We start from the raw sequence: 22,477 nt of genomic DNA on the forward strand, positions 1-22,477 counted from the left end.
CACTCCAGTAGGAATCTGCCCCTTCCTGCGCAGGTCCCGGGGGTTTCGGGGTGGATGGGAGGCGGAGGGGGGGCATGTTCTTAGCAAGGTCTTGCCTCTGCAGGCCTGATGGGCTTTAAACCTGGCTGCAGCTCCAGCAGGCCCTGGCTGGCAGGAGGATGCCTAAGCTCTGGGAGGTTCCCATGTAAGGGCTTGGGAGCCCAGGGGTGGATGGCCACATGGGGAGGAGCCTGATCCTGCAGGGGAGGGTGACTTGGAGCATTGTGGGGCAGTGCTGAGCCCTGACCCCACTGTATCATAGGACTAGGCTCCAAATACACTCATCCAGAGGACAGCAACTGCTTGCCAGCTGCTCAAGGATTAGCACTGGTTGCTGCAGCCTTGGACAACTGGGAAGGGGCTTTAGGCATCTGAGGCCAAAGAGACGCTCAGGTCTCAAGCAGTGTGGGGCTTGGGTGTGGGAGAATAGACCCACTCTACTGGGGGTTCAAGACAGATGGGAGGCATCCCCCAGGCCCTGGGGGCTGGAACAGCATGTGGATCCCTGTGGTGGGGCCAGCAACTCTTTCTAGCAGCAATGAATCTAAGCATGCAGGGTCAAACACAGTGCGGGTGACGGGGTCAAACTGGAGTAACTCCTCTGACACCATGCCACTTACCCGCTGCCAGCAACACTACCCCTGAAAGAGGAAAAGAGGAAGGTGTAGGGGCAGGATTTCAGTGCAGACTTTATATTTCAGACTGTGGGTTCCTCTCTCCCCCCGCACACCACACACACAGACACACACTGGCTGGATGGAGCCAGGACAATTAGCCCTCACCTCCCTCTGCCCAGCAGGTCAGGTCTGAGCTGCCCCCAGCTGGGGAAGACTTATACCCCCTGGGGAAAGGAGCTGGCTCCAGCAGTGAGCCTGTCACTGCAGCCTACCCATAGGCTCCCCGCACCCGGGAGTTCAGCTGCATGGCTGTTTGCATTGCTCAGAGCACACCCTTCCCAGAACCACACGAGACCACAGAGTCCAAGAACCCCTGAAGATGCCAGCCATGGCCACAAAGCCAAGCAGTAACAATGTCCCAGCCGAAGTGCATGGCCCCATCTGACATGGTGCTCCAGGCTACGTGGCAACAGCCAGGTCTGGACCAGAGGGGCACTGACAACTCCAGCTTTCCCCAGCTGATCCTAAAGCTCTTGACAGGCAGGATCCTCATTCCTACCCTACAGAAGGGCAAAATGGGAAGGGGCGATTTGTCCCAGCTCACTCACTGGGCCTGAACTAAGGCCAGGGGCAGAACCAGGTCTGCTGACACCCAGTCTAGTGAGCTGTCCATTAGCCACATTGCCCTTCTCACTGGAATTAGACCCAGGAGTCCTGGCTACCAGTGCACTAGGTCATACTACCCTTAGGTCTCCTCATAAGACTAAAGGGAGGGGAATGGTTACCAGTGATCCCAGCACTGCAGAAAGCTGTGTTTGCCTGTAGTCAGTCCTGAACCCTGCAGTAACATGGCAGACACGCAGAGCCCAGCTGATGCAGGAGCAGAGTGGGTGTGGAACGGCCGAACAGCTCAGCCCCCAACCCTGAGCCCTTGCGACCCTTGCCTCTGTGGGGCTAAATCTTGAAGCAAGGCCCCTATCTGCAGTATTGCACGTGCGGTAGTTGCCCACCCGTACAAAACAGTGCCCCCTGGTCCGCTGAAGTACTCAGGTTCTGCTCCGGTGCTTCAGAAGAAGTCCAGTTTCCCCAGGATGGCTACAGGAGGAGCTGGGAAACTAGCCTGAAGCACTGCTCCCCCTGACTCCCCTGGCTGCAGGCCAGTACAAGATCTGGGCCATTAGGAACTGGGTCTGGACCACAGCAGGGCTTAGCAAGTGGCGAGGCAGGCAGCATGTGCACAACAGATGCACTGGGGCTGGACGCTTCCAGGATGGGCTGCTTGATTCCCGGGCCTGCTCAGAACGGTGGAAGGAAGCCCATTTCAGCTGACCCCAGCCATGCCTGAGCTGGGTGGAGGGGAGAGGAGCCTCCACAACAAGAGGGCATCTTCCACTGCTGCTGCCCACTCCCCGGGGGTCCTTGTTCCTCCCTCATGGCCCCCCTGTGTGCACAGGCCTGACCACAACCCAATGTCCCTGTCTCTTTATCAACCCCTCCCACAGCAGGCCTGCCCCACGTTGGTTTGACCTCTACACTGAACCCTGCAAGATCGGCCCTAGGGCCTGTTCTGGCAGTGCCCGTACTCCCACCCCCGCTGTGTCGAGGATGCAGTGGGGGCACATGCTGCCCTGGGAACTCCCTCCGTCCCCGTTCTGACCATCAGCTTCTGTGAGGTCAGGCCCAACCCTGAGGCATCCCAAGACAACCAGAGCCCTGCTCACACCAGGAAGGGCTCAAGAGGCCAGGCTGCACCAGGGTGGCACTGAGGTGATTGGGAGGTGAGCCCTTCTAGCAAGTCTGCCTGGGACGGCTGTGCTCACATGGAGTGTGCTGAGCTCATTTCCCGGTGCAGAGGCTGAATGAACATGGGGGCCACCGGGGAATTTCCTTTATGCCTGATTTTGCAACAGAGCAGGACTTTGCAGAGCCAGGGCAGGGCAGGGGCAGGCTGGAACACATAAGCCACCCCACCCAGCTCAGCACCTGCTGCCCCAACTCCCCACTACACTCATACTCTTGCTGCAGCCCAGTGCTCTTCCCTGATTGCTGCTTGCCAGCTCCACTGTAGTCTGCACATACAATGGCAGCACTGTTTGGGGTCTCCTGGCCTGTCACCCATGGACAACACTTAGTCTTCTCATCCTTTGGGGCTGCACTAGCTTAGACACCAGCATGAGCAGCCTCTCCTCAAACATGCATGTGTGCACACTTGCCTGGGCACATGCGTACACATGGGACATGAGCATACGCTGGCTGTGCATGGGGATCTTCAGCAATGAAAGGCTGAGGCACTGTCCTGCTGTATTCAAACATGCTGCACTGGAAGGGGCCCAGGCACCTTGCCCTCTCAGAGTCCCACAACTGGCACATGGCAGAAGCTGTGCCTCACTGCTGCACAGAGGAGTCTGTGGATGGGTACCCTCACTCAGCATCCTCTGGACTGCTTGCCGAAGCCCAGGCCTGGCCGCTGATCAGCCCAGCAGGACCTGAGCAGAGCAGTGAGCAGCAGCAGGGAGGTGATGACAGCATGCGAGCGTAGGGCAGAACAGCCACGCTACATGTACCTGCTTGGCTGGCCACCGATGCTCTGTGCTAGAGGCTGTCTGGCCAGCGGTGCTGAGCTCAAGGGCGCTGAGCTCTGCAGAATCCAGCCAGCTGTGGCCTGTGGGTGGCCAAGCTCCTTGGAAGTGCAGCTCCAAGTAGGAAAGGTCTGTAAAAGACAGGTGCCCCCTCAATGTCCCTGACCCTGAAGTTTCCCCCAGCCTCAAATGCTGACTGGCCTGGAAGACCTTCTGCATGCCAGCTGGCTCCCCTGAATGTAGGTCTCAAGCCCACCTGCTTCTTCAGAGCAGCCATGGGGCCTGAGGGAGCCCTGGCTCTACCTGGGCTGTATGTGGCTGGAAGCCACAGCGAACCCAGTGCTGTATCCCTGCCTGGCAGTTCCCTCCTGAGGGCCAGGCTCTTTGCTGGCTGGGCTGGGCAGGAGGCAGGTAGTAGGTTGGGGTGTATGTCAGCAGCCCCCCCCTAATGCAGGCTCAGCAGACCATGTGCAATCCCATCTCCAAGGCTGTCACTCAGCCCTCAGCCGGAGAAGGGAGAAGCAGGGCGTACTCGGGTGGCAGCTGTGTCTACCCCGAAGGCCTATCTTGCCCTCAACAGGGGAGCCATGTGCCTGAGGGGTTTCCCCGCAGACAAGCAGAGCCCCCTTTCCGGTCACTGGCTCAGTAGGTCAATGCAGCCCCCACAGGCCTAAGCCTAGGCAGGGTCTGGGGGCAGAGGAAGGGAGAGGGCAAGGAGCAGTGTGAGAGGCAGGAGGAGACAGTATGCTCCAGACCCAGTGCTCCAGCAGGCTGAGTCTGGATACAGCAGCCTTCCCTGCCAGAGCCCCCCAAACCTATGTGGGCCCAAGGAGCTCGGCTCACAGCCCTAGGCCAGCACTGGACTCTAGTCATCATGCACCCGCAAGAGGCAGCATGATGCCATTATTTATCCCTTTGTACGGATGGAGACACAGAAACAAGGAGACTTGCTCATGATCACGCAGGGAGTCAGTGGCAAAGGCCAGAACTGACTCCAGACTGCTCAGTGGCATTCTGGTGCCTGAGGACCTGAGAGAGCCCTTCACTCAGGCAAGTCTCATCCCCGTTTCAGAGCTAGGAAAACTGCAGGGCTGACCAGGGCAGAGACTCAAGGTCACCCATTAAATCAGCATCAGGGCTGGGAACCGATCCCAGGCTTCCTAGTGCCCTGTGCTGCACTGCTGCCCCCTCCCCCAGCCACTCCATTGCAGTCCTGGGGGATCCCCAAAGCAGGACATGGCATGCAGAGGGCCTGCTGGGGATCACTGCTGTTCTCAGGCTCTCTGCTGCCTCCTTCCCTGACACTGAGCAGCCAGGCATGCCTGCCTGCCGCTGGCTGAGTGCAGACCCAGGTACACCAGCCTGAGCATGGCCAGCAGCTCATGCAAGCCATGGGAGTCAGACTACACCACAGGCAGGTCCTCATGCAAAGGCTATTGAGGGAACTGAAACAGGACCAGTGATTTGTATACAGGCAAGAGATGGAGAGCAGGTGAGCCTAGGGGCCTCTGGCTAGTGTGTGTAGGGTTTGAGGGGGAAGAAGCAGCAGAAGCAATCTGATGTCTCTGTCCAGTTCTGCTCAGTGCGAGAGGACAGCAGGTACCAGCCACACTCCTCCACACAGGACAGTGTGACACTCCCTGACCATGGGGAAGTGCCCAGCTCTGCCTTCAGCCCCCTCTAGCAGGCCAGCCCCAGCCCCAAGTGTCGGGCAGCAGCTCCCAGTGGCTTGGGCTCCCCATGCTGCTTCCCTTGGCTGATGGGAGGACTAGTCCTCAGCACCCCTGCACCCCCATCATGAGTACCAGCTCTTGTGAGTGGCAGCAGTCTAGGGCAGAGGTGTCAAACATATGGCCTGTGGGCTGGGTCTGGCCTGTGGAGCAGGCCTGTGGAGCCATATGCTCCTGCCTTGAGTTGCTGGACTGACTCCATATTGCAGCCCTGGTGCCACCCTGCACACAACACAGAGTCTGTCCAGAGTGCACCCTGCATACAATGCCCTTTTGGGACCCACCATGCACATTGGCTCCAGGGCCAGTGCAGATCAATCCATGCCAGAGGCAGCACACAAGGTGGGTCTGGTGAGGTGCTGCCAGTCCAGCCCTTTATGCCACGTGCAGCACATGCTAGCTCTGGGGCTCACTGTGCACACAGCATGGGGAAAGGGGGGCTGGTATGGGACTTACACTACGCACAGTACATGGGCTAGACCCAGTGCTGCATAGTACAGGGAGTCTGGGGTACAGGCTGTTTGCAGTACTTCAGCCCAGCCCCCTGTGCTGCTCGCAGTGCTGGGCCCAGCCCACGCACCGTGGGCAGTGCATGCCCTGCGCTGTCCCCACATACTGCATGCACAGCAAGGCACAGCAGGGCCCTCTATGCACAGCAAGGCTGCATGCTGAATGCAGTATACAGGCTGGACCTGATGCCCTGTGTGCTGCACAGTGGCTCAGTCCCAGTCCAGTCCACAGACAGGCCCAGCAACCCTCATGCAGCCTCATGCATCTACACGTGCAATTAATGTGACTGAATGTATTTTAGCCAAAATTGAGCCGGTGTAAACTAATCCTGATGCCGTCTACATGTGCATTGAAGTGAAATAATTTACTACACTGCTGGATACCATTTGTATCTGATAGGAATATTTGGTAGCGCAGTAAATTAGTCTACTGCACCCTAATTGCTGTGCATATGTAGATGGTGACGCTTAACTGTACAGCAACATTTGCGATCCATCTGACTGTGTAGGCGACTGTGGCACTGATGCCTACACAGTCAGATGGATCGCAAATTGGCTGAGGGGCCGCACCCAGAGAGTGGTGGTGGATGGGTCATATTCGACCTGGAGGGATGTGGGCAGTGGGGTCCCACAGGGCTTGGTCCTCGGGCCCGCACTGTTCAATTTTTTTATTAGCGGTTTGGACGTGGGGGTGAAAAGCACCTTGTTCAAATTCGCAGATGACACCAAGATTTGGGGCGAGGCAGGCACGCTAGAAGGGAGGGACAGGATACAACTGGACCTGAACAGGTTACAGGGGTGGGTGAATGAGAATAGGATGGGATTCAATACTGATAAGTGCCGGGCGCTGCACCTGGGCAGTAAGAACCAGCAGCATACCTATAGGCTGGGGAACTCCCTTCTCGAAAGCACAGTGGCTGAAAGGGACCTTGGAGCCGCTATCGATTCCAAAATGAACATGGGCTGCCAATGTGAGGGCATGGTCAGTAAGGCTAACCACACCTTGTCATGCATACACAGATGTATCACGAGCAGGTCCAAGGAGGTGATCCTCCCCCTCTACGTGACATTGGTCAGGCCGCAGCTGGAGTACTGCGTCCAGTTCTGGGCGCCGCACTTCAGGAGGGATGTGGACAGCATGGAGAAGGTCCAGAGGAGGGCCACTCGCATGATCCAAGGACAGCAGGGCAGACCCTATGAGGAGAGGCTATGGGACCTAAACCTGTTAGCCTTCACAGGAGAAGGCTGAGAGGGGACCTGGTGGTGGCCATCTATAAACTTACCAGGGAGGACCAGCAGGCAATGGGAGAGACCCTGTTCCCCCAAGCAGCTCCCGGAGTAACAATGAATAACGGCCATAAGTTGATTGAGAGTAGGTTCAGGCTGGACATTAGAAGGCACTACTTCACTGTCAGGGCGGCTAGGATCTGGAACCAACTTCCAAGGGAAGTGGTGCTGGCTCCTACCCTGGGGGGCTTTAAGAGGAGGCTCGATAATTACCTAGCTGGGGTCATATGAGCCCAGTATTCACTCCTGCCCAGGGCAGGGGGTCGGACTTGATGATCTACTTAGGTCCCTTCTGACCCTACATCTATGGATCTATGAAATTAGTCTACTGTGCAGTAAAGTGTCTTGTGTAGACGCCTGCTGTCTAGGGCCTAAGATCCCCCCTGCAGCAGTTCTGGGTCCACCCAGCAGAGGGCAGCTGTGCTCACGCTAGCCCCCTCATTAGGGCAGCAGGGAGGCTCAGGTGACCTCCCCACCAGCTCCTCCAAGCTGAGCACCACCAGCCCTGTCAGTGTTTGCACAGGCACCTGCCAAGGCCTTCCAGGAGCTACGTAGCTGAACTGTGGCTGATGCCTTCTCCTGCCCAGTCATAGGGGGCCATGATGCCCAGGCTGAAAACTAGGGCCCTGCCTGTGATCAACAAGAGCTACTGGAGAAGTGGTGGTTGCAGTCCTGCTAGCATAAGGCAGGGCATGATGCTGCCTGCAGGCTAAGCCTGCTCCCAAATCCCCCCAGCACCTACATACCTTGGAGGCTCTAGCCTAGGTGACAGCATGGGAGTGGAGAGCACGCTGGTGGAAGGGGCTCCACCAGGGAGCCCTCAGTGTCAGCAGTGTTTATAATGAAGGAGCAGCTGCTGCCCAAGGGGAAAGCCATCCATAGGCCCATGGAGTAGTCCCCACTTCTGGCCAGGCTAAATGGCTGGAAGGCTCTTCAAGGTCATTTGGCCCTCCCAAGGATAACAGTGACTCTGAGACACAGCACACTCATCTCCTGCCGGGCCAGCGCCGAGAGAATGTGTCCTCATGCCCAGTGCTGACGGGTGGATGAAAAGAGGGACTGTGAGGCGGCCAGGGCGGCTGAACACTGCGCTGTTTGTGTCAGCGCCGGCAGCCGCTGCAGCACGTGGAGCGGGAAAGGCCCCAACACTAACAAGGCGGCTTGGAGCCCAGCAAGGGCCCTCCTGAGGGCTCGGCGGGGCAGGAGGAAGGAGAGACGGACGGATGGGGCGGGAGGGGAAGGGAGATGAGAGGTGGGTGGGCAGAACAAGGAGCGCAGTGTCGCCCTACCCAGAACCCTGCCAGCTGCTGGAAACAGGAAGACGGGGCAGGCTGCAACCTCTGGGCCTGATCCTGCAAGGTGCTGGGAACCCCACAGCTCCCTCCAGCCTTCGGGGAAGTAGGGTGTGCTCTGCACTTGGTAGGATCAGGCCCTTTCTGCCCTGTTCATGCTGGTGCCAAGTTACACTGTGCAATATCCCCCTCTAGCGGATGCTCTGCCAAAGCCCACTGCAGCCCCCAGGGACAAGGCAGCTCCTTGGGGGGCAGAGATGGACCTGAAGGTCTTGGGCCAAACTGCTGCTGAGCCAAAAGCAGGTCAGTGCCAGCCCATACTCCCTGGGGACAGGAACGCCAGGCCATGACACATCAGAGCAGGCTTCCAGCAGTGGGACTCGGGACTCCAGACCGCAGCCTCTGTATTGCATCCCACACACATGGGGCAAGAATCAGAAGCCAGTGCACCTCCTCCCTGCAGATCACGCTCAGACACTCACTGAGGCTGCTACCGCTGCGCACAGCACCGCTGCAGTGCTGGGGTTTCCAGTCACTGTTTCAGCAGCCTGGTGCTCGCTAGTGCTCTCTACAGCAAGTGCACAGTACTAGCCCTCAAAAGCGATCCCAACAGCAGTGTGCAGGGCCCAGTGCACATCCCCTTCTCATACAGCCTAGTGCACAGAAGCCAGCCTGGGTGAATTAGACCTGCAACAAAGGACAAGCACGCTGAGGCCATGCACCTGAGCACCCCTAAGGCCTGCAGTGGAGAGGTAAAAGAGGTCTCTTAGCCAGACTGCAACCTCACAGTGCTGAGCAGGGGGTTCATATGTCTCTGAGTGGCCAGAGAGCCACCAGAGCCTTTGTGCCCCCTGTGGGGAGCTGCACAGGGCATGGCTGTGGCTACGTGTGCCCAGAGCACCCAGGAGGCCTCTCCTGAAGCCATGGCTCCTACCGCTTTGCTGTCCCCTATGGGCAGGATGCTGCCCCCTTCTCTGCCAGCTCCATCCCATCACCTGTGAACTTTCCCGCAGGCGGCATCATACCCCAGTGCTCTTCCCTTGCGGGTCCCCTACGCTGGCGTTCCTGTACACTGCTCTCCATGTCTCAGTCTTGGGGGGGGCTCTCCCCATGGATCTTGCCTCTAGGTATAGTGCACTCGCCACCTGTAACCCCATCAGACCCAGCCCTGCCTGGGCTCCTGTCCCAGCTGCTGCAAGGGCCATTTGCTAGAAGAGGTGATGACCCTACTTCTTCCCAGAGACTGGAGCCATGCGCAGCATGTGCCATGTCAGCACAAGGGGCTGCACTTCATTAAGGGCTGCAGGAGTTTCACTTGGCCCCTGGCCACTAATAGCTGAGGTTTGGGTTTAAACTCGGGCTAAACCTTTGCTTTGATGCCTCTGAACACAGTAAGGTGAAGGGGGGCTGGTCACAGTGCCGAGCAACAAGTGTTAGTCGGAGGCCATGCAGGATGTTTGCTATGCTCCACGGGGAGGGAAGCTGGCGGGCAGGAGCGGGTGGCGAGGCGCTCGAGTTCAGGAGGGGAAGCAAGAGCTCCAGAGCCACAGATGTAGGGACCACGTGCTCCGAACTGCAAAACCGACATTCCTCTCCAAGTTAAAGCACTCGGTATGGGACCCTCCCCCCACGCTCCCCTGCTCCCAGCCTCCCCCTCAGCCTCAGAGCCACTCCAGCGAGGGGGAGGCAGCTGTCTGCCTCATTACATGTCTGTGGTTTGGAAGAGCTCCGCTCCGGGCGAGCTGGCCTGGTCTGGTCAGCAAGTCAGCAGCAGAGAAGATGAACCCTATGGAAAGAAGGGTTTGTGGCAAAGGGGAAGCTGCATTTCTGAGCAATGACTGCCAAGGATTAATTGGTAGGGGCAGAAGGAAACTGGTGGAGAAACACTGGAGTCACAGGGGGACCAGACTGTGAGTGGCCTGCAAATGACAGTGAACACCAAGGGCCTTGGGCTGCTCTCCACAGGCCTTTGGCTTTGGGGAGCAGGGCAGTGGTGATCTGAGTCTTCCCCATCAGTTGCTTTCTACCAGCAAGATTCCCAGCGTGAGCGATACCTAGATGCTGCACAGCCCCTGGACTGAAGCAGGGCATGAGGGGTGCCAGGTTTGGGGCAGCCCCTTTGCACTAGTGGAAAGGCCTGCCCCACCCAGGACATGGCCCAGGGCAGGAGTGGTATGTGCACACAGAGGAACCGGGGAGGCTTTCGGGTTAGGGTGTCTCTCCCCTGCAGGCCCCCAGGGCAGCGGGGATGCAACCTGGAGCAGGAGATCCCCTTCCACACTGAACACATGGCCAGCAGGAGCGGGCCAGATGATGGAACGGCCCATTCACCACGATTTCTGCAAACAGAGTCAGCACAATTGCTTGGTTGTGATTGGTGACCGCTTTACTCTCCTCATGCATTCCCGCCAGGGAGCTGTGAAGATATCTGGGCACTCTGACAGCGTCACAAATCTGAGCCCAAATGACCCATGACAAGAGCCTGCTCTACACTACAGAGCCATGGCAGCCTCCCTGCAGTAAGGAAAAGATTACTCCCCCTCACTGACAGGGCTGGGCTTGGCGGATGCCTTTTGTAGAAGTCTTGTCAGCTTAGCTGTAAAGCAGTAAAATGACGGTGACAGAAAACCCATCTGGCACCTACAGTGCATTTCCATGGGGAGGGCTCTGCCCATGCAGCTGCAGTGACAGCTGCCCTGTAAAGTAGACAAGGCCCTTGCTCATGCCGGGACCTGGGAGACCTGGGTTTTATTCCTGACTCTGCCACTTGCCTGCTTGTTGTCCTCGAGCCAGTCACTCCCTTTCCCTGTGCCCATCAGTAACTGGGTGGTAATGCTCTCACTCTCCTTCGAGATGTACTAGTCAGAAGTGGGGCTGGGTGGTTTTAGTTCTACAGGAGCAGCACGCCTTGTCTCTCTAGCTACAACTGCGTAGCACCAACCCTGCTCTATGAGCGAGGCTCCTGGGTATCGCTGCATTACAAGTAGTTAATACCAGTAACAGATACTGTTCCATGAAGTAAAGCTCATCACCCACCCCAGAGTGGTTTTCTCTGAAAAAATCATCGGGCTGGCAGCAGGGGTAGCCCTTCTCCTGTCTAGCTAGTGAAGAACATCCACCTGCTGCCACGTGCTCATTTCCCCATTGACTTACAGGGGACTGATGCAAGGATCGGGGGGAACTGGGTTTGCCTTTTTGCTTCTGCATGGTGGCTTCAAAACTGAGGTCTTGTCTGCCTTGAAGTAATTTATGATGAGAAGAAAGCTACTGATATTATGACCTTACAGGAGCCATAAGTGATGATAGGTGAGCTCCTTCCTATAAGGGCAGGGCATTTTAGTTGGAGGGTAGACAACTCTTCAGCTGAAATCCTTTCCGTACCTGAAGCCAGTGGCAACTGCACTGACTTCAGCAGGGTTGAGATTCTCATCTTGAGCTTTTTGCTTTCTCTTGTCATTAAGTAACTACAACAGCTAAAGAGCCCAAGGGCCATCGCTGAGAGGAACAGCGCAAAGTTACAGGAACACGTAGGCCAACTGCCCAGGCTGAGACACAGCTAAGGAACATTATAAAGGGAGTCAGTCACAGCTGAAGACTAGAAAGTGAGAGCCTCCATTACGTATGCCTGGAGTGTGCCCAAGCATGTCCAGGGCATACCAGTATGGATATGCTTTTCAGACCTCCTTTATACATCATTTACAAAGAAAAAAACGAATCAGTGCCAGCTCACTAGAATTAGGATTAATGGAATGGAAAAAAAAAAAAGAGTGAAACCAAAGGCTAGACAAGAAGGAAGGTGCCCAGTAGGGAGGTCCCAGGGCACAGCATCCACAGGCAGGAACTAAAACCTCCTCCAGGCAGGAGCTTAAAGCTGGAATTGGGAATGACCTGGTAAGGGCTGCTTTCTAGGCACCACAGAATAAGCACAGAGGCCTCAACAGACATACCGAACAGCTGGGATAGGCTTGTTAGGTGGGGAGGGAGCAGTGGGGCTGGTGGCCATCCTCCGTCTGAGTAGCAGGGAGCCCTTCCCCTGGCCTCACATGACATCCCCTCCACCCCCAGGTTTCCTAGCTTTTCGCTTTGTGGGGAGACATCCGCTCCGTTTCGTGTGATGTAATCAGGACAATAATGTTCCGTGCACTAAGTGAATCCAGACGGCTGGGGGCTAGAGCCTCTTCTGCAGACCCTGAGCTGTCTCCCGGCTCAGCCTCAAATCTTCTCGGCACCAAGGCACCGCAGACTGGACGGGCAGCTCCAAGGGTCTGAGAAGCACCCCCTGCCCTCCAAGGGCCTCAAGGGCCATGGCTCATGGTGGGAGGGCAGACACTATGTGGGACTGGTCAGGAGTAACGGGTGAGGCTTGGGCTGAGACAAACAGCACACCCCTCCCATCACAGCAGAGGAGGCAATGCTGCGCAGGGAAAAACCAACCAACCCTGAGGGACAATGGGAAGTACTTGGGAGGAGGTCACCAGGCCACTCACCTGTCCTGCTGCCCTGGAACCAAGGGCACTGGAGAGTGGAGGGTGATGGGCCAAGCAGGGGCATGCCACCCACTGGGGCAGCACTGGGCTGCAGAGTGGGGCACCACTGGGCCCCAGCTAGCAGGCCAAGTTGGCCACAAATCAGGACCTTGCCCTTCCCATAAACCAACCCTAACAGGGTCTTCCTCTGACGGCTCACCAAGTGCTCTCTGCTGGAGCTGCTGTTCTTACTGTGGGCCCGAGCACCTGGTTCGGTTGGCAGGTTTTCTCCTGGCAAGGCAAAGTGCCCAGGGTCCCTCCTCCTGTGGCTACTGACGCCATCCGCCTGCCCTGCTGCTGAATGCAGTCTCCAGCAGCACAAGCTCCACAGCTCAGCAAGCACTGGGACCCCCTGCCCAGCATGGCCTGTGGGGGCAGAGGAGCTGCAGCTGCAGCAGCGCCCTGAACAGAGCCCAGGCTGCGATCTCGCTCTGGGGCAGAGGGGGGGCCCGTTCCCCAGTCCTGTTCCCTCCTCTCACTGCATTAGTTGTCAGGGTGGAGACACAGAGGAAAAACACTCCTCAGGCATGGCTTCATTATGGCTAACTAGGACCAATCATGCAGGAGGCGCTAGCTGGGCTGGTTGCCCTGCTCTGGGCTTTCTTCTGTTATAGCCCCTTGCCCCCCCAGTGGCTCTTCTTACAGGGACAGGACAGAAGTCCTCCAGAGAACAGTGGAGGCCGCTGTCCCCTTCCAGGGGCTGGGGGCTCCAGAGATCGCACTGCTCCCTGTGGGATCAGGCAATGTGTTGTGGGGAACCCAGCTAGGGCAGCAGAGCAGACAGACTGTGTGCCCCTGTACAGTTTAAACCTCACCGCTAGACAGAGTGCCGCTGTGCTGGGCACGCTTTCCTCCTCCTACACCTCATCCCAGGACTTCAGGTCCCAGTCCTGGAAACCTGTCTGAATCTTGCTGGGTAAAGCTGCTCCACACCCCCCAGCCTGTGCACACGGTCCTCCCAGTGTAGCCTGAGAAGCCCGTGTTGCAGCTGCCTGCAGCTGGCTGGCATCAGGAAGGTCCCTGGCATGGCAGGCAGAGGGCTGTGGGTGAAGCCATTAGGACTGAACCCAGGACTCCCTTCAGCAGGCCACAGGGTGGAGGCAAGGGGCTGGCTCAGATTGCTGATGCGCCAGGCCCTGCAGCTCTGCTGTAACATGCAGGTCTGTCAGATAGCTCCTACAATGCAGCTCTTACCATCTGGTGCCCGACTAAGGGGAACGTATTACAGGCTGGCTGGGCTGCACCGGCCTGGCCATGCCCTAGGGTGAGGGGCATGTGATAGACATATGTGAGGGGCTGGGGCACCTGAGGAAAATGCAATGTTTCAATGATCCTCCCCTACAAGACAGTTAAACTGGGGAGGGAGAAGGGGTAGACAAATAATGCTAATGGAGAAATGAAAGATAGCTACAATAGCCGGAGCCAATCCTGTCATGCCTGGACCGCCCCCGCTTCCCCAACCTGTCCCCAGCACATCCTCTTACTCTGGTCCTGTTCCCACCAACACACAGCTGTTGATACCCTTCAGTCCTGATCTCCAGCCCCCAACCTTGGGGGGCCCGGGCTCCCCACATACAGCTCTGCTGGTGCCCTCAGTTTTGGTTTACAGCCCCATATATGCATAAATGCCTGCACACTTCTACTGGCATCTGCAGGCACAATCCTCTACATCCACCAGTGTCTACAGGAGCTGCACATCACCCTTGTGCACAACCACCCCCTCAGTTTGCATGCACACAGGCTGACACCTCCACATGACCCAGAGGGGCTATCCTAGAGCACACCAGCCTTTGTCCTGCCCAGAGCACACGCACATTTCTGACAGTAGCAAGCCAGCGCCGAGCCAGGCAGAGGCCCCGTGGGGATGCAGCAGTCGGGATCAGAAACACGCTTCATGGGAGAAAAAATGCAAATCCCAACCATGCAGTCAAAGCGCTTAAAGAGTGAATTGATAAACGAGGCCGTGCTTTGTGCCACTGCCAGCACCTCCACCCGGGGGAACTTGGCAGGGATCAAAGGCGTGAAAGAACCCAGTATATAGAGTTTGGCTGGACAGCAGGCAGGGGCAGGGGACAGGGGACAGTGCCTGCCTGGGCAGATCTGCAGGGCGGGGAGAGCAGGAGCCCAAGGGCCATTGTGGAGAGGAACAGCATGAAGTTACAGGAACATGTAGACCGACTGACCAGGCTGAGGGACAGGCTGTAGAAGCAAAGCGAGTAACAGAGCTTGGAGCCCTGGCATAATATTATGCCCCAACTCATCCATCCAGCCTTTGGAAGCCCAACCCCAGCATCTGCCTTTGCAACCCAAGCCCCTGGCATCTGATTCCCTGAACCCCTACCCCCACCATATCCCTGTCTGCTGGCACTTGGTCCCTGTGCTCCAATTCCCATCAGCACCTGCCTCGTATGTCCCACCCACATCACACCTCAGCCCTAGGCCCCCTCCTTTTAAAGCCACCCAGGACAATCACAAAGTGCTACAGCCTGCACCCAACTGCCAGGGCATTGGCTCCCTCCCATCAGCTGGCACCCTATGAATTTCAGGTGAGGCTTGAGAGAGAAGCTGAATACCACAGAGAGAAAACAGAACAGAAGCTGGATGTCCACACACCAAGGCAGCATTGGCATAGTCATGGAGCTACAAACTCTGGCACGGAGGCTGTACTCTCACTGGGTGCGTCTACATGTTCATTAATGCACAGTGCCTACCGCGCATTAAATTTAGTACTTGCAAAAGGAAGTACTAAATAAATGTGCAGTAGTCTGCCCTACTGCGCATTAGCATGATTGCATGCTTTTCTGTGACAATTAATGTGCAGTAGACTAATACTACTGGACGTTAGCATAATAAGACAGGTTTTGCGGTGATGCTGTAATATGCAGTCAATCAGTCTACTGAACACTAAGTGTCTCATGTAGATGCGCCCACTGTGTAGCTGCCTGGCTAGAATGGCATTGCCCAGGCATACACATAACTTGGCTGAGTCCCAAAACTTTATTACAGAAAAAAAGATCCAAAACAAGTGAGTGTTTGATCCAGAAAGAGCACCCCTGATGGCTTTATCCATAAAGCCTGGGAGAGAGCATTTGCCTAGGGAATAGGAGGCCCAGGTTGTAGCCCCGCAAGGGGTTTTGAACCTGTATTGCCCGCTTCCTAGCAAAGGCCATGGGCTAAACATCTCTCTCCAGCCCAATCTTGAAAATGGCCCCCTAGATGGCCGAGGTGAAAGATCTATGGGGCAGGAAGAGAAAAGCAAGGTAGAGGGAGTATGGCTCAGTGAGATTGATGGTGCCCTGGAAGGAAGCTAGCTGTGAGTTCCAGTCTGGGCTCTCTATCCCCCCAGGGACAATAATGCAGAGGTATAGAGCTGGCCTTGCCCATCTATGGAGGCTGAGATGACACCACCAAAGCCAGACCTGTTCTGTATGGCTTTAGCTGTGTGGCTCCTAACCGACCTGGTGAGAGAGGGGCTTCCTTTGGGGAGGTGGGACATCAGGAAGACAGGAGGGAGCATGGTGGACTCCTATCCATCCTAAAGTTGAACAAGAGCTGGCAGGATGATCCTGGCTGGGCAATGCAGGCTCCTGAAGAACAGGGACCTAGAAGTTGATTGGGATTGCTAGGGCACAAAGCCAATGGCTGTCCTCTCAGTACCCTTGGCACTAACTCTGGTGAGGCTTCTTGTTCTGGATTGACCCCTGTGGAGCATGGAGAAGGACTTGGCCTGCCCTGCACTGTTAGGATTACCTTGACTGCATAGCCTTGCACTCCTTGCTGCAAGTCTCCCACCCCTGTCAGTAGCTCCAGCCTTAGATAAGCCTGCACAGAGCACTCCTTGGCATGGGGGTGGTGGGTGATGGCAGTGCCCTGAACAGGAAGGCTTTGGGATGATATGGAAGGCTGGACCCCAGCATAGACAAGGTTCAGACCTGTGGGGACATCAAGATCTTTTGATGGAGCAGCTATAAACTCCTTTCAGTGTGTGGGGTCTACCCATGGTTAGTAAACACCGCAGTCCCCAGCTGTTCTCAGCTCTTCTATCCTGCCAGCAGAATCAGCCCAGCTGCAAGGAAGGACACAAACAAAAACTCTGTGGGCCCCAAGACAGGGAACTGAAAGTGGGAAGAGGCAGCCCCAGGAAACAGCAGCGTTCACATGCAGTGTCCCTAATGGGCAGCCATGATGGAGGGGATGGGCAATCTATAAGGATGTGTCTAGTGCAGGGGTGGGCAAAACGTGGCCTGGGGGCTGGATGTGGCCTGCCAGGCCATTTTATCCGGCCCATGGGGCCCCTAAAAACGTAGAAAATTCATATTTATTTGCCCCTGGCTGCCTAACATGCGGCCCTCAATGGCTTGCCAAAACTCAGTAAGTGGCCCTCTGCCCAAAATAATTGCCCACCCCTGATCTAGTGGCCTTAGCAGGGCAGTGGGAGTCAGGACACCAGGGTTCACTTCTTTGTCAGCCTTGGGTTGGCGTCTCCCTCTGGGAACAACAGCTCCCCTCCAAGGGGCTCAGATAGTCTCCAAAAGCCCTGGGATGAAAGGTGCTTGGAAAATGAAAGGCCTTATAACAGATATGCACTATCCTGACATCCCAGGACCCTGTTCAAAGGCAGGCAGGAGCACTGCATACAGCGCATGCAGTGAATAGGATCATTAAGTTCATGGTGATGATGGTGGTGCCAAGGAGATCCTGTCATGAGCACTGTCCCAGGACAAGAGACCGTAGGCCACCACAGGACTATCCTGGCTCTCTCCCACCACTCCTCTGAACCACAGCTTAGTTAACTGAGCAGAGCAGGCAAATATGTACGTGCTGAAACACCCTAGTAGCTCCTCCAGCATTTCACTGCAGCCCCCCAAGTGTTTTAAAAGGACCCTTTCAGATGGAGCCTGTGCTACAACAGCCAGGGGCTTAGCCTCCATCTGCCCAAGCCCACCTTAGGTAGGAGCCTGCCACAGCCACCAGCTACTCCTGTAGCCCAGGTAGCAGCAGCTCAGCTCTGTAGTGCTGAAGGCTGCCCAGATCCAGCCTCAAGGGCAAGGTGTTGCTGTACAAGGCTGCAGCAGGACTTGGTTGCATATGATCTCCTCTTCAGAAGAGTGAGCTTTCTTAGCACAGGGACCAGTATCTGTGCTGAGTGGCTGCTATTCAAACACTGTCAGAAGGGCATGGTCCAATGGTGAGCAGGGGCAGACAGTATATGTGGGAGATTTTTGGCTTTGGCTCCCCCTTGGCCTTACAAGGCACCACTTCAGAGAGACGTGGTGCTAAGCACTGTTATTCTCACTTCCCAAGCAGGCTGGTCTTATCAATGGATGCTGCTGCTGACAGTGCCAGGATCCCTCCTCAACCATTACTGCAGTGCCAGAGCCCCTCACCCTGCCACCCCAACCTTGTCCTCACTACCAGTGTGAGATCCTTCTGCTACTTCTCCATGGAGAACTGCCTCCAGCTAGGAAAAGTGTTCATAATGGCTGTGACATGCCAGCAATTGTCCCACAGTAAATGCAAACCTCTAAGCAAGTAGCAGGCCCCCCCCAGGAGCAGGCTAGAATCCCCCTCTGCCCCTGGCCTTCCCCTCCTGGGTTTCCCCATTAGCGGGGTGGCTGGGCAACCCCAAGGAGTGCCCTACTCATCTGTACCCAACCACAGTCCCATGGACTGGCTGACAGGAAGCACCTTCTGGGGGAAATCCTGCAGGGGAGGGGCGCTCAATATGGTTAACTCCATGGCGAGAGCCCTCACAGTCACTTCCCGAGCTACTGAAGATAGGAACTGAGACTTGAGCTTGTACATTGAAGTAGTGAGGGAAGTGCTCCAACATGGGAGAAAAGGGAAGATCAGGAGGCAGAAATCCCCTCCCCTGTTCCCCTGGGCAGGCAACACCCAGCGTGGGCTCCCCCACACAACGCCGGCAGACTCCTGCTCTGACCTGCAACTGCAGCCACTCCATGCATAACTCACCCTGTGTCCCAGTCCTCCCTCTGTCTCACCCTAGTCCTGAGGTCCATACACAGCTTTGTTGGGATCCCTCAAGCCTGACCTGAAGCCCCCATCTACTATCTTAATCTAGCCCAGCTCTGGGTGCCCCAGACACAGATCTGCTAGCATCTCTCATCTGCTACATCCCCTGCTGCCCAGAGCTCCACACGTTGCTGTACTGGGAGCTCTAGCGGAGAAGATGGCACCTTGTCAATTTGGAAAACATGTCGTTTTGGCAAAAAGAATGCCAACCAGTAGCACTTCTCTCCCCTCAGGACGATCCCACAATAAGTCCAGGGGCCCAGTCCTGCACTGGGCATTAGGATGGGCCCAAACACCCCAAGGTGTGGCCAACTGCACCCTCAAACCCTTTTTCCCCTTTTCCCTTGACTTTTCAGACTGGAGTCCAGGGTCTCCCAATAAGCAGGAACAGGGCCAGGCTGCCGAAGAGGCCCCTGGTAGTGCACCAAAGCTGCATGGGGGAAGCACAGAAACAAAATCCATCTTAGAGCGCATGAGGATGAAAGCAGAACCAGCTGCACAGCTTGCAGCCAAGGCTGCATTTGTAGGACATGGTTAAGGGGTAGAGGCGAAAGCAGGGGTGGGCAAAATGCGGCTTGAGGGCCGGATGCAGACTGCCAGGCCATTCTATCTGGCCTGCAGGGCCCCTAAAAATTCAGAAAATTAATATTAATCTGTCCTGGACTCTCTGTCATGGGCTAATCTGTCATGCAGCCCTTGATGGCTTGCCAAAACTCAGTAAGCGGCCCTCTGCCCAAAATAATTGCTTGCCCCTGGGCTAAAGCCTGGTCTTGCAGGGTCTATAGATTAGGTGAGGGGGCCACTGGCAGAGTAGCGTGAGGGGTAAACAGGGCTGGGAGAGGAGAAAGTTGTAGGTTAAGACTGGGGCACCAGCAGAACTGTGTGTATGAGGAGCCAAGGGCAAGAACAGCAGAGATTCTAGATCAGGACTGAGGAGCAGGGACAGATCTGCTTCCAAGGAGTCCACGGCTGAAGTGCCAGGGGACTCTGGAGCAGATATGAGGAACATTAGCAGGGCAAGTGATTGAGTGTAAGACCCCAACCTGCCCGAATGCAGAGCTGTCCCTGTGCCATTGCCCAGAAAGGCCCCATCCCAAGGAACAGTTTGGCTGTGCTGCAGCTGCTGCCTCCAAATCAGTGAGTTTGTGGAAGCACTCGGATGCATGCCAGGCAGAGCAGCTGGTGAGCTGGGAATCCCCAGGGAGCGCTGCTGGAGGGCACAGCTCCCTCCAGAGCAAGAGGAGCACAGTTGCACCCCTCTACCTCGAGCTAGGACAATACCCATGAGGAAGAAAAAACAAGGTACGGGTGGCGGAAGGGGAGGAAATATAGGGGAGTCTAACTTTGCCCATGGGTGCCTGTGGCAAGGCAGGAGTCAGCTGGGACTTCAGGACTGTGAGGGATGTTCAGCGAGGCTGGGCATTGTAGGAATCGCTGCGCACATGCTGGAGAACGAGTGCTGCATAGTGGATAGATCAAGGATGCTCCCCTCCCCGCACATGCTGACACCACACTGGCCAGGAAACTTCTCTTCTCAGCTCTGCGATGCAGTTTTGGACCAGTCACTTTGTTTTTATAGCCCTGTCTCCCCAAAGCAAGATAAGATAACAATACTGAGACCCTGGAAAGCAGCTCAGGACAGACAGCACATGCTAGACAAGTGACTCATCACTGTTTATTATTATTAGGCACACAACCCAGTCCTGACCCCCAGGGCAACCCACATGAGCACAGCCTGCAGGCTTCTGTCCCCCTCTAGCGAGTAGGAAGAATCTATTACTGCTCCCAGCTAAAGGAGCTTCTGTAGCACACGCAGTGGTGGCTCAGCTATTTAGTACTTAAAGTCTGGGCTCAAACTCTTTTGCGGCCCTGACATTGAGGAAAGAAGGGCAGGTCCCCCGAGCCCAGCCCTTGTCCTAGAAAAGTCAGTAGCCAGACTGGAGGCAGCATTCCCTCTAAGCTGCGTGGCATGCGCAGCCACACTCATGCTACACTGCCAACTTAGAGGGAACACCGACTCTAGAGGAGGTTGTAAAGAGAAATATAGGCAACACACTGGGCCCCTGGTCTTGGCCAGTTACAGGAAAGGTTGGTTTTTTTTTTTAATTTTGTGTCTGGGGCACAATTAGTCAAATTAGTTCTGAATTCCATTCGCTGAGCAGAGCTCCACCGTTCTGGTCCACATGGTGCTACCACCAGGAGGTATCTTACCTCCAGACTCTTCAGACTGGGGCTTCAGATACTCTCAAATCCATGGCAGGCATCCTATGTGCAAGCCCCAGGCCTGGAAATCTTGAGGTTCAAACGCCCTCAAGTATTGCTTGCCTTTAGCCAAAAGGCCAACAGAACAAGCTAGAGAGAAGTCCCCCATCTGTGTAAAAATAGCGTGTAGCCAAGATCCTCCCATCGGGATGCTACAGTAGACTCTCATAGGGGTGCCTGCCTGCAGTGCAATGGAGAAATCTTCACCCTCAACTACACAAAGCCATTCAAGGTCAGGAAGAAGGGTTTCTCCCTTTCCAGGTATAGCAAAACTACAGGACCGATGCTACCTTCCACCTGGTGGTGATCATGGGCATGTCCCCTGCTAGGTACATACAGGAACAACCTTCAGACACATCTCTGCCTCAAGGAACAAGTGGGGCTGGTGACTGCTGGGGGAAAGCGGACCTTGAACCTGGTTTTGGGGAAAGGGCATCCTGAGCCACAACTGGATAGCCGGGCTGTCCAACTTCCAAGCCATACACTTCATGGATGACACGGACGTGGGCCACGTGCTGCAAGGGCCAAAGCACTGGTCCCTGAGCTGTGCAGACCCCCTGCCCACTGCAGACACCTCTACATGCACTGTGTGGCCCTGGACTCAGTGCTACACAGTCCAGGCAGCAGAGGCTATCTCACCCCCAGCGAGGCAGGAATAGGCAGTCGGAGGTGGGAGGGGGAGCTGAGAGCAACAAGGGGAGCGGCAGCCCAGGAGGACCCGGGGGCTGCGACTTAACATCTCATGAGCAGCACGCGGCCACAGGCCGCCAGTTGGACAGCCCTGCCCTTGCTGTTCTCCACCTCACCAGCAACCCAACCCTGCGCTGCCTGGGCCTCCTGCGATGAGCCTAGCTGTGCCGGCAGCACGCTGTGCCAGAAATACACAGCAGCTTGAATACAAGAGCCACGAGCCCTGGAGAGCCGGCACAGACTCGCCTGGCAGGAGGGGCTGTTTGTTGCTTACCTCAGCCCTCCGGAGGGGGATGGCACGGCTCTCTCAGCAGCCCAGACCCGTCCCAGCTGCAGACCTGCCTCTGCGCACCCCTTTCCTCTGACTCGCATGTGCCAGTATTGCCTCTGGCCAGGGACTCACCGAGTGCACCCTGGCCAGAGCCGGACCCATATCCCTTGGGCAAAGGGCTGGGACTCTTCTTCAAGCTAAAGACCTGGGTCTGGCCAGACTTCCCCTTTGCTCATGTACAGAGTCGGTGGCTGGTGCCTTTTCCTCACAACTTCCTCATGCAGGCGCCTGCTTCCCCTTCTCAGCTGGGTCCCAAGCAGACCATCTAACCGGCTGCTAGACAAGCAGGGAAGGCAGGGCGGATTTGCACCTTGCAGACTAACCAAGGTTTACGTCTCCCGGAGAAACCAGAGCTAGGCAACCTCGGCTGCTGGCTTCAGAGGCTCTCCCCATGCCAGGCACCATTTCCAGGCCCTTCCCGGGCTCCTGGGGGATCCGGCACTGCTGCAGGGGAGGCGGCGCCCGCTCCGGAGGGCAGGGCTGTGGGGGCTCCGCGCCCCCCGCCCGGGACTAGCAGCGGGTCCCGAGGCGGAGCGGGAAGAGCGCGGCCGAGGGAGCAGCACAAAGCCGCGTCCGGCCCCG

At 56.5% G+C, this 22,477-nt stretch overlaps 1 protein-coding gene across 4 annotated transcripts in view; it reads right to left on the bottom strand.

The window, feature by feature from the left end:
- Positions 1–22,477, bottom strand: part of NAV1 (neuron navigator 1) — a 243,154-nt gene that overhangs the window by 32,203 nt on the left and 188,474 nt on the right. For 3 of the 4 annotated variants that reach the window (XM_025211157.1, XM_025211156.1, XM_025211158.1), the window contains one exon: positions 660–680. The exons of the other annotated variant lie outside the window; for it this stretch is intronic. In XM_025211157.1, the coding sequence (XP_025066942.1) occupies positions 660–680 (21 nt within the window). The remainder of the gene's footprint in view (positions 1–659; positions 681–22,477) is intronic. 4 annotated transcript variants of the gene reach the window in all.

This window comes from Alligator sinensis, unplaced genomic scaffold (genome assembly GCF_000455745.1).
Source record: "Alligator sinensis unplaced genomic scaffold, ASM45574v1 scaffold766_1, whole genome shotgun sequence".
NCBI classification, from domain to species: domain Eukaryota; kingdom Metazoa; phylum Chordata; order Crocodylia; family Alligatoridae; genus Alligator; species Alligator sinensis.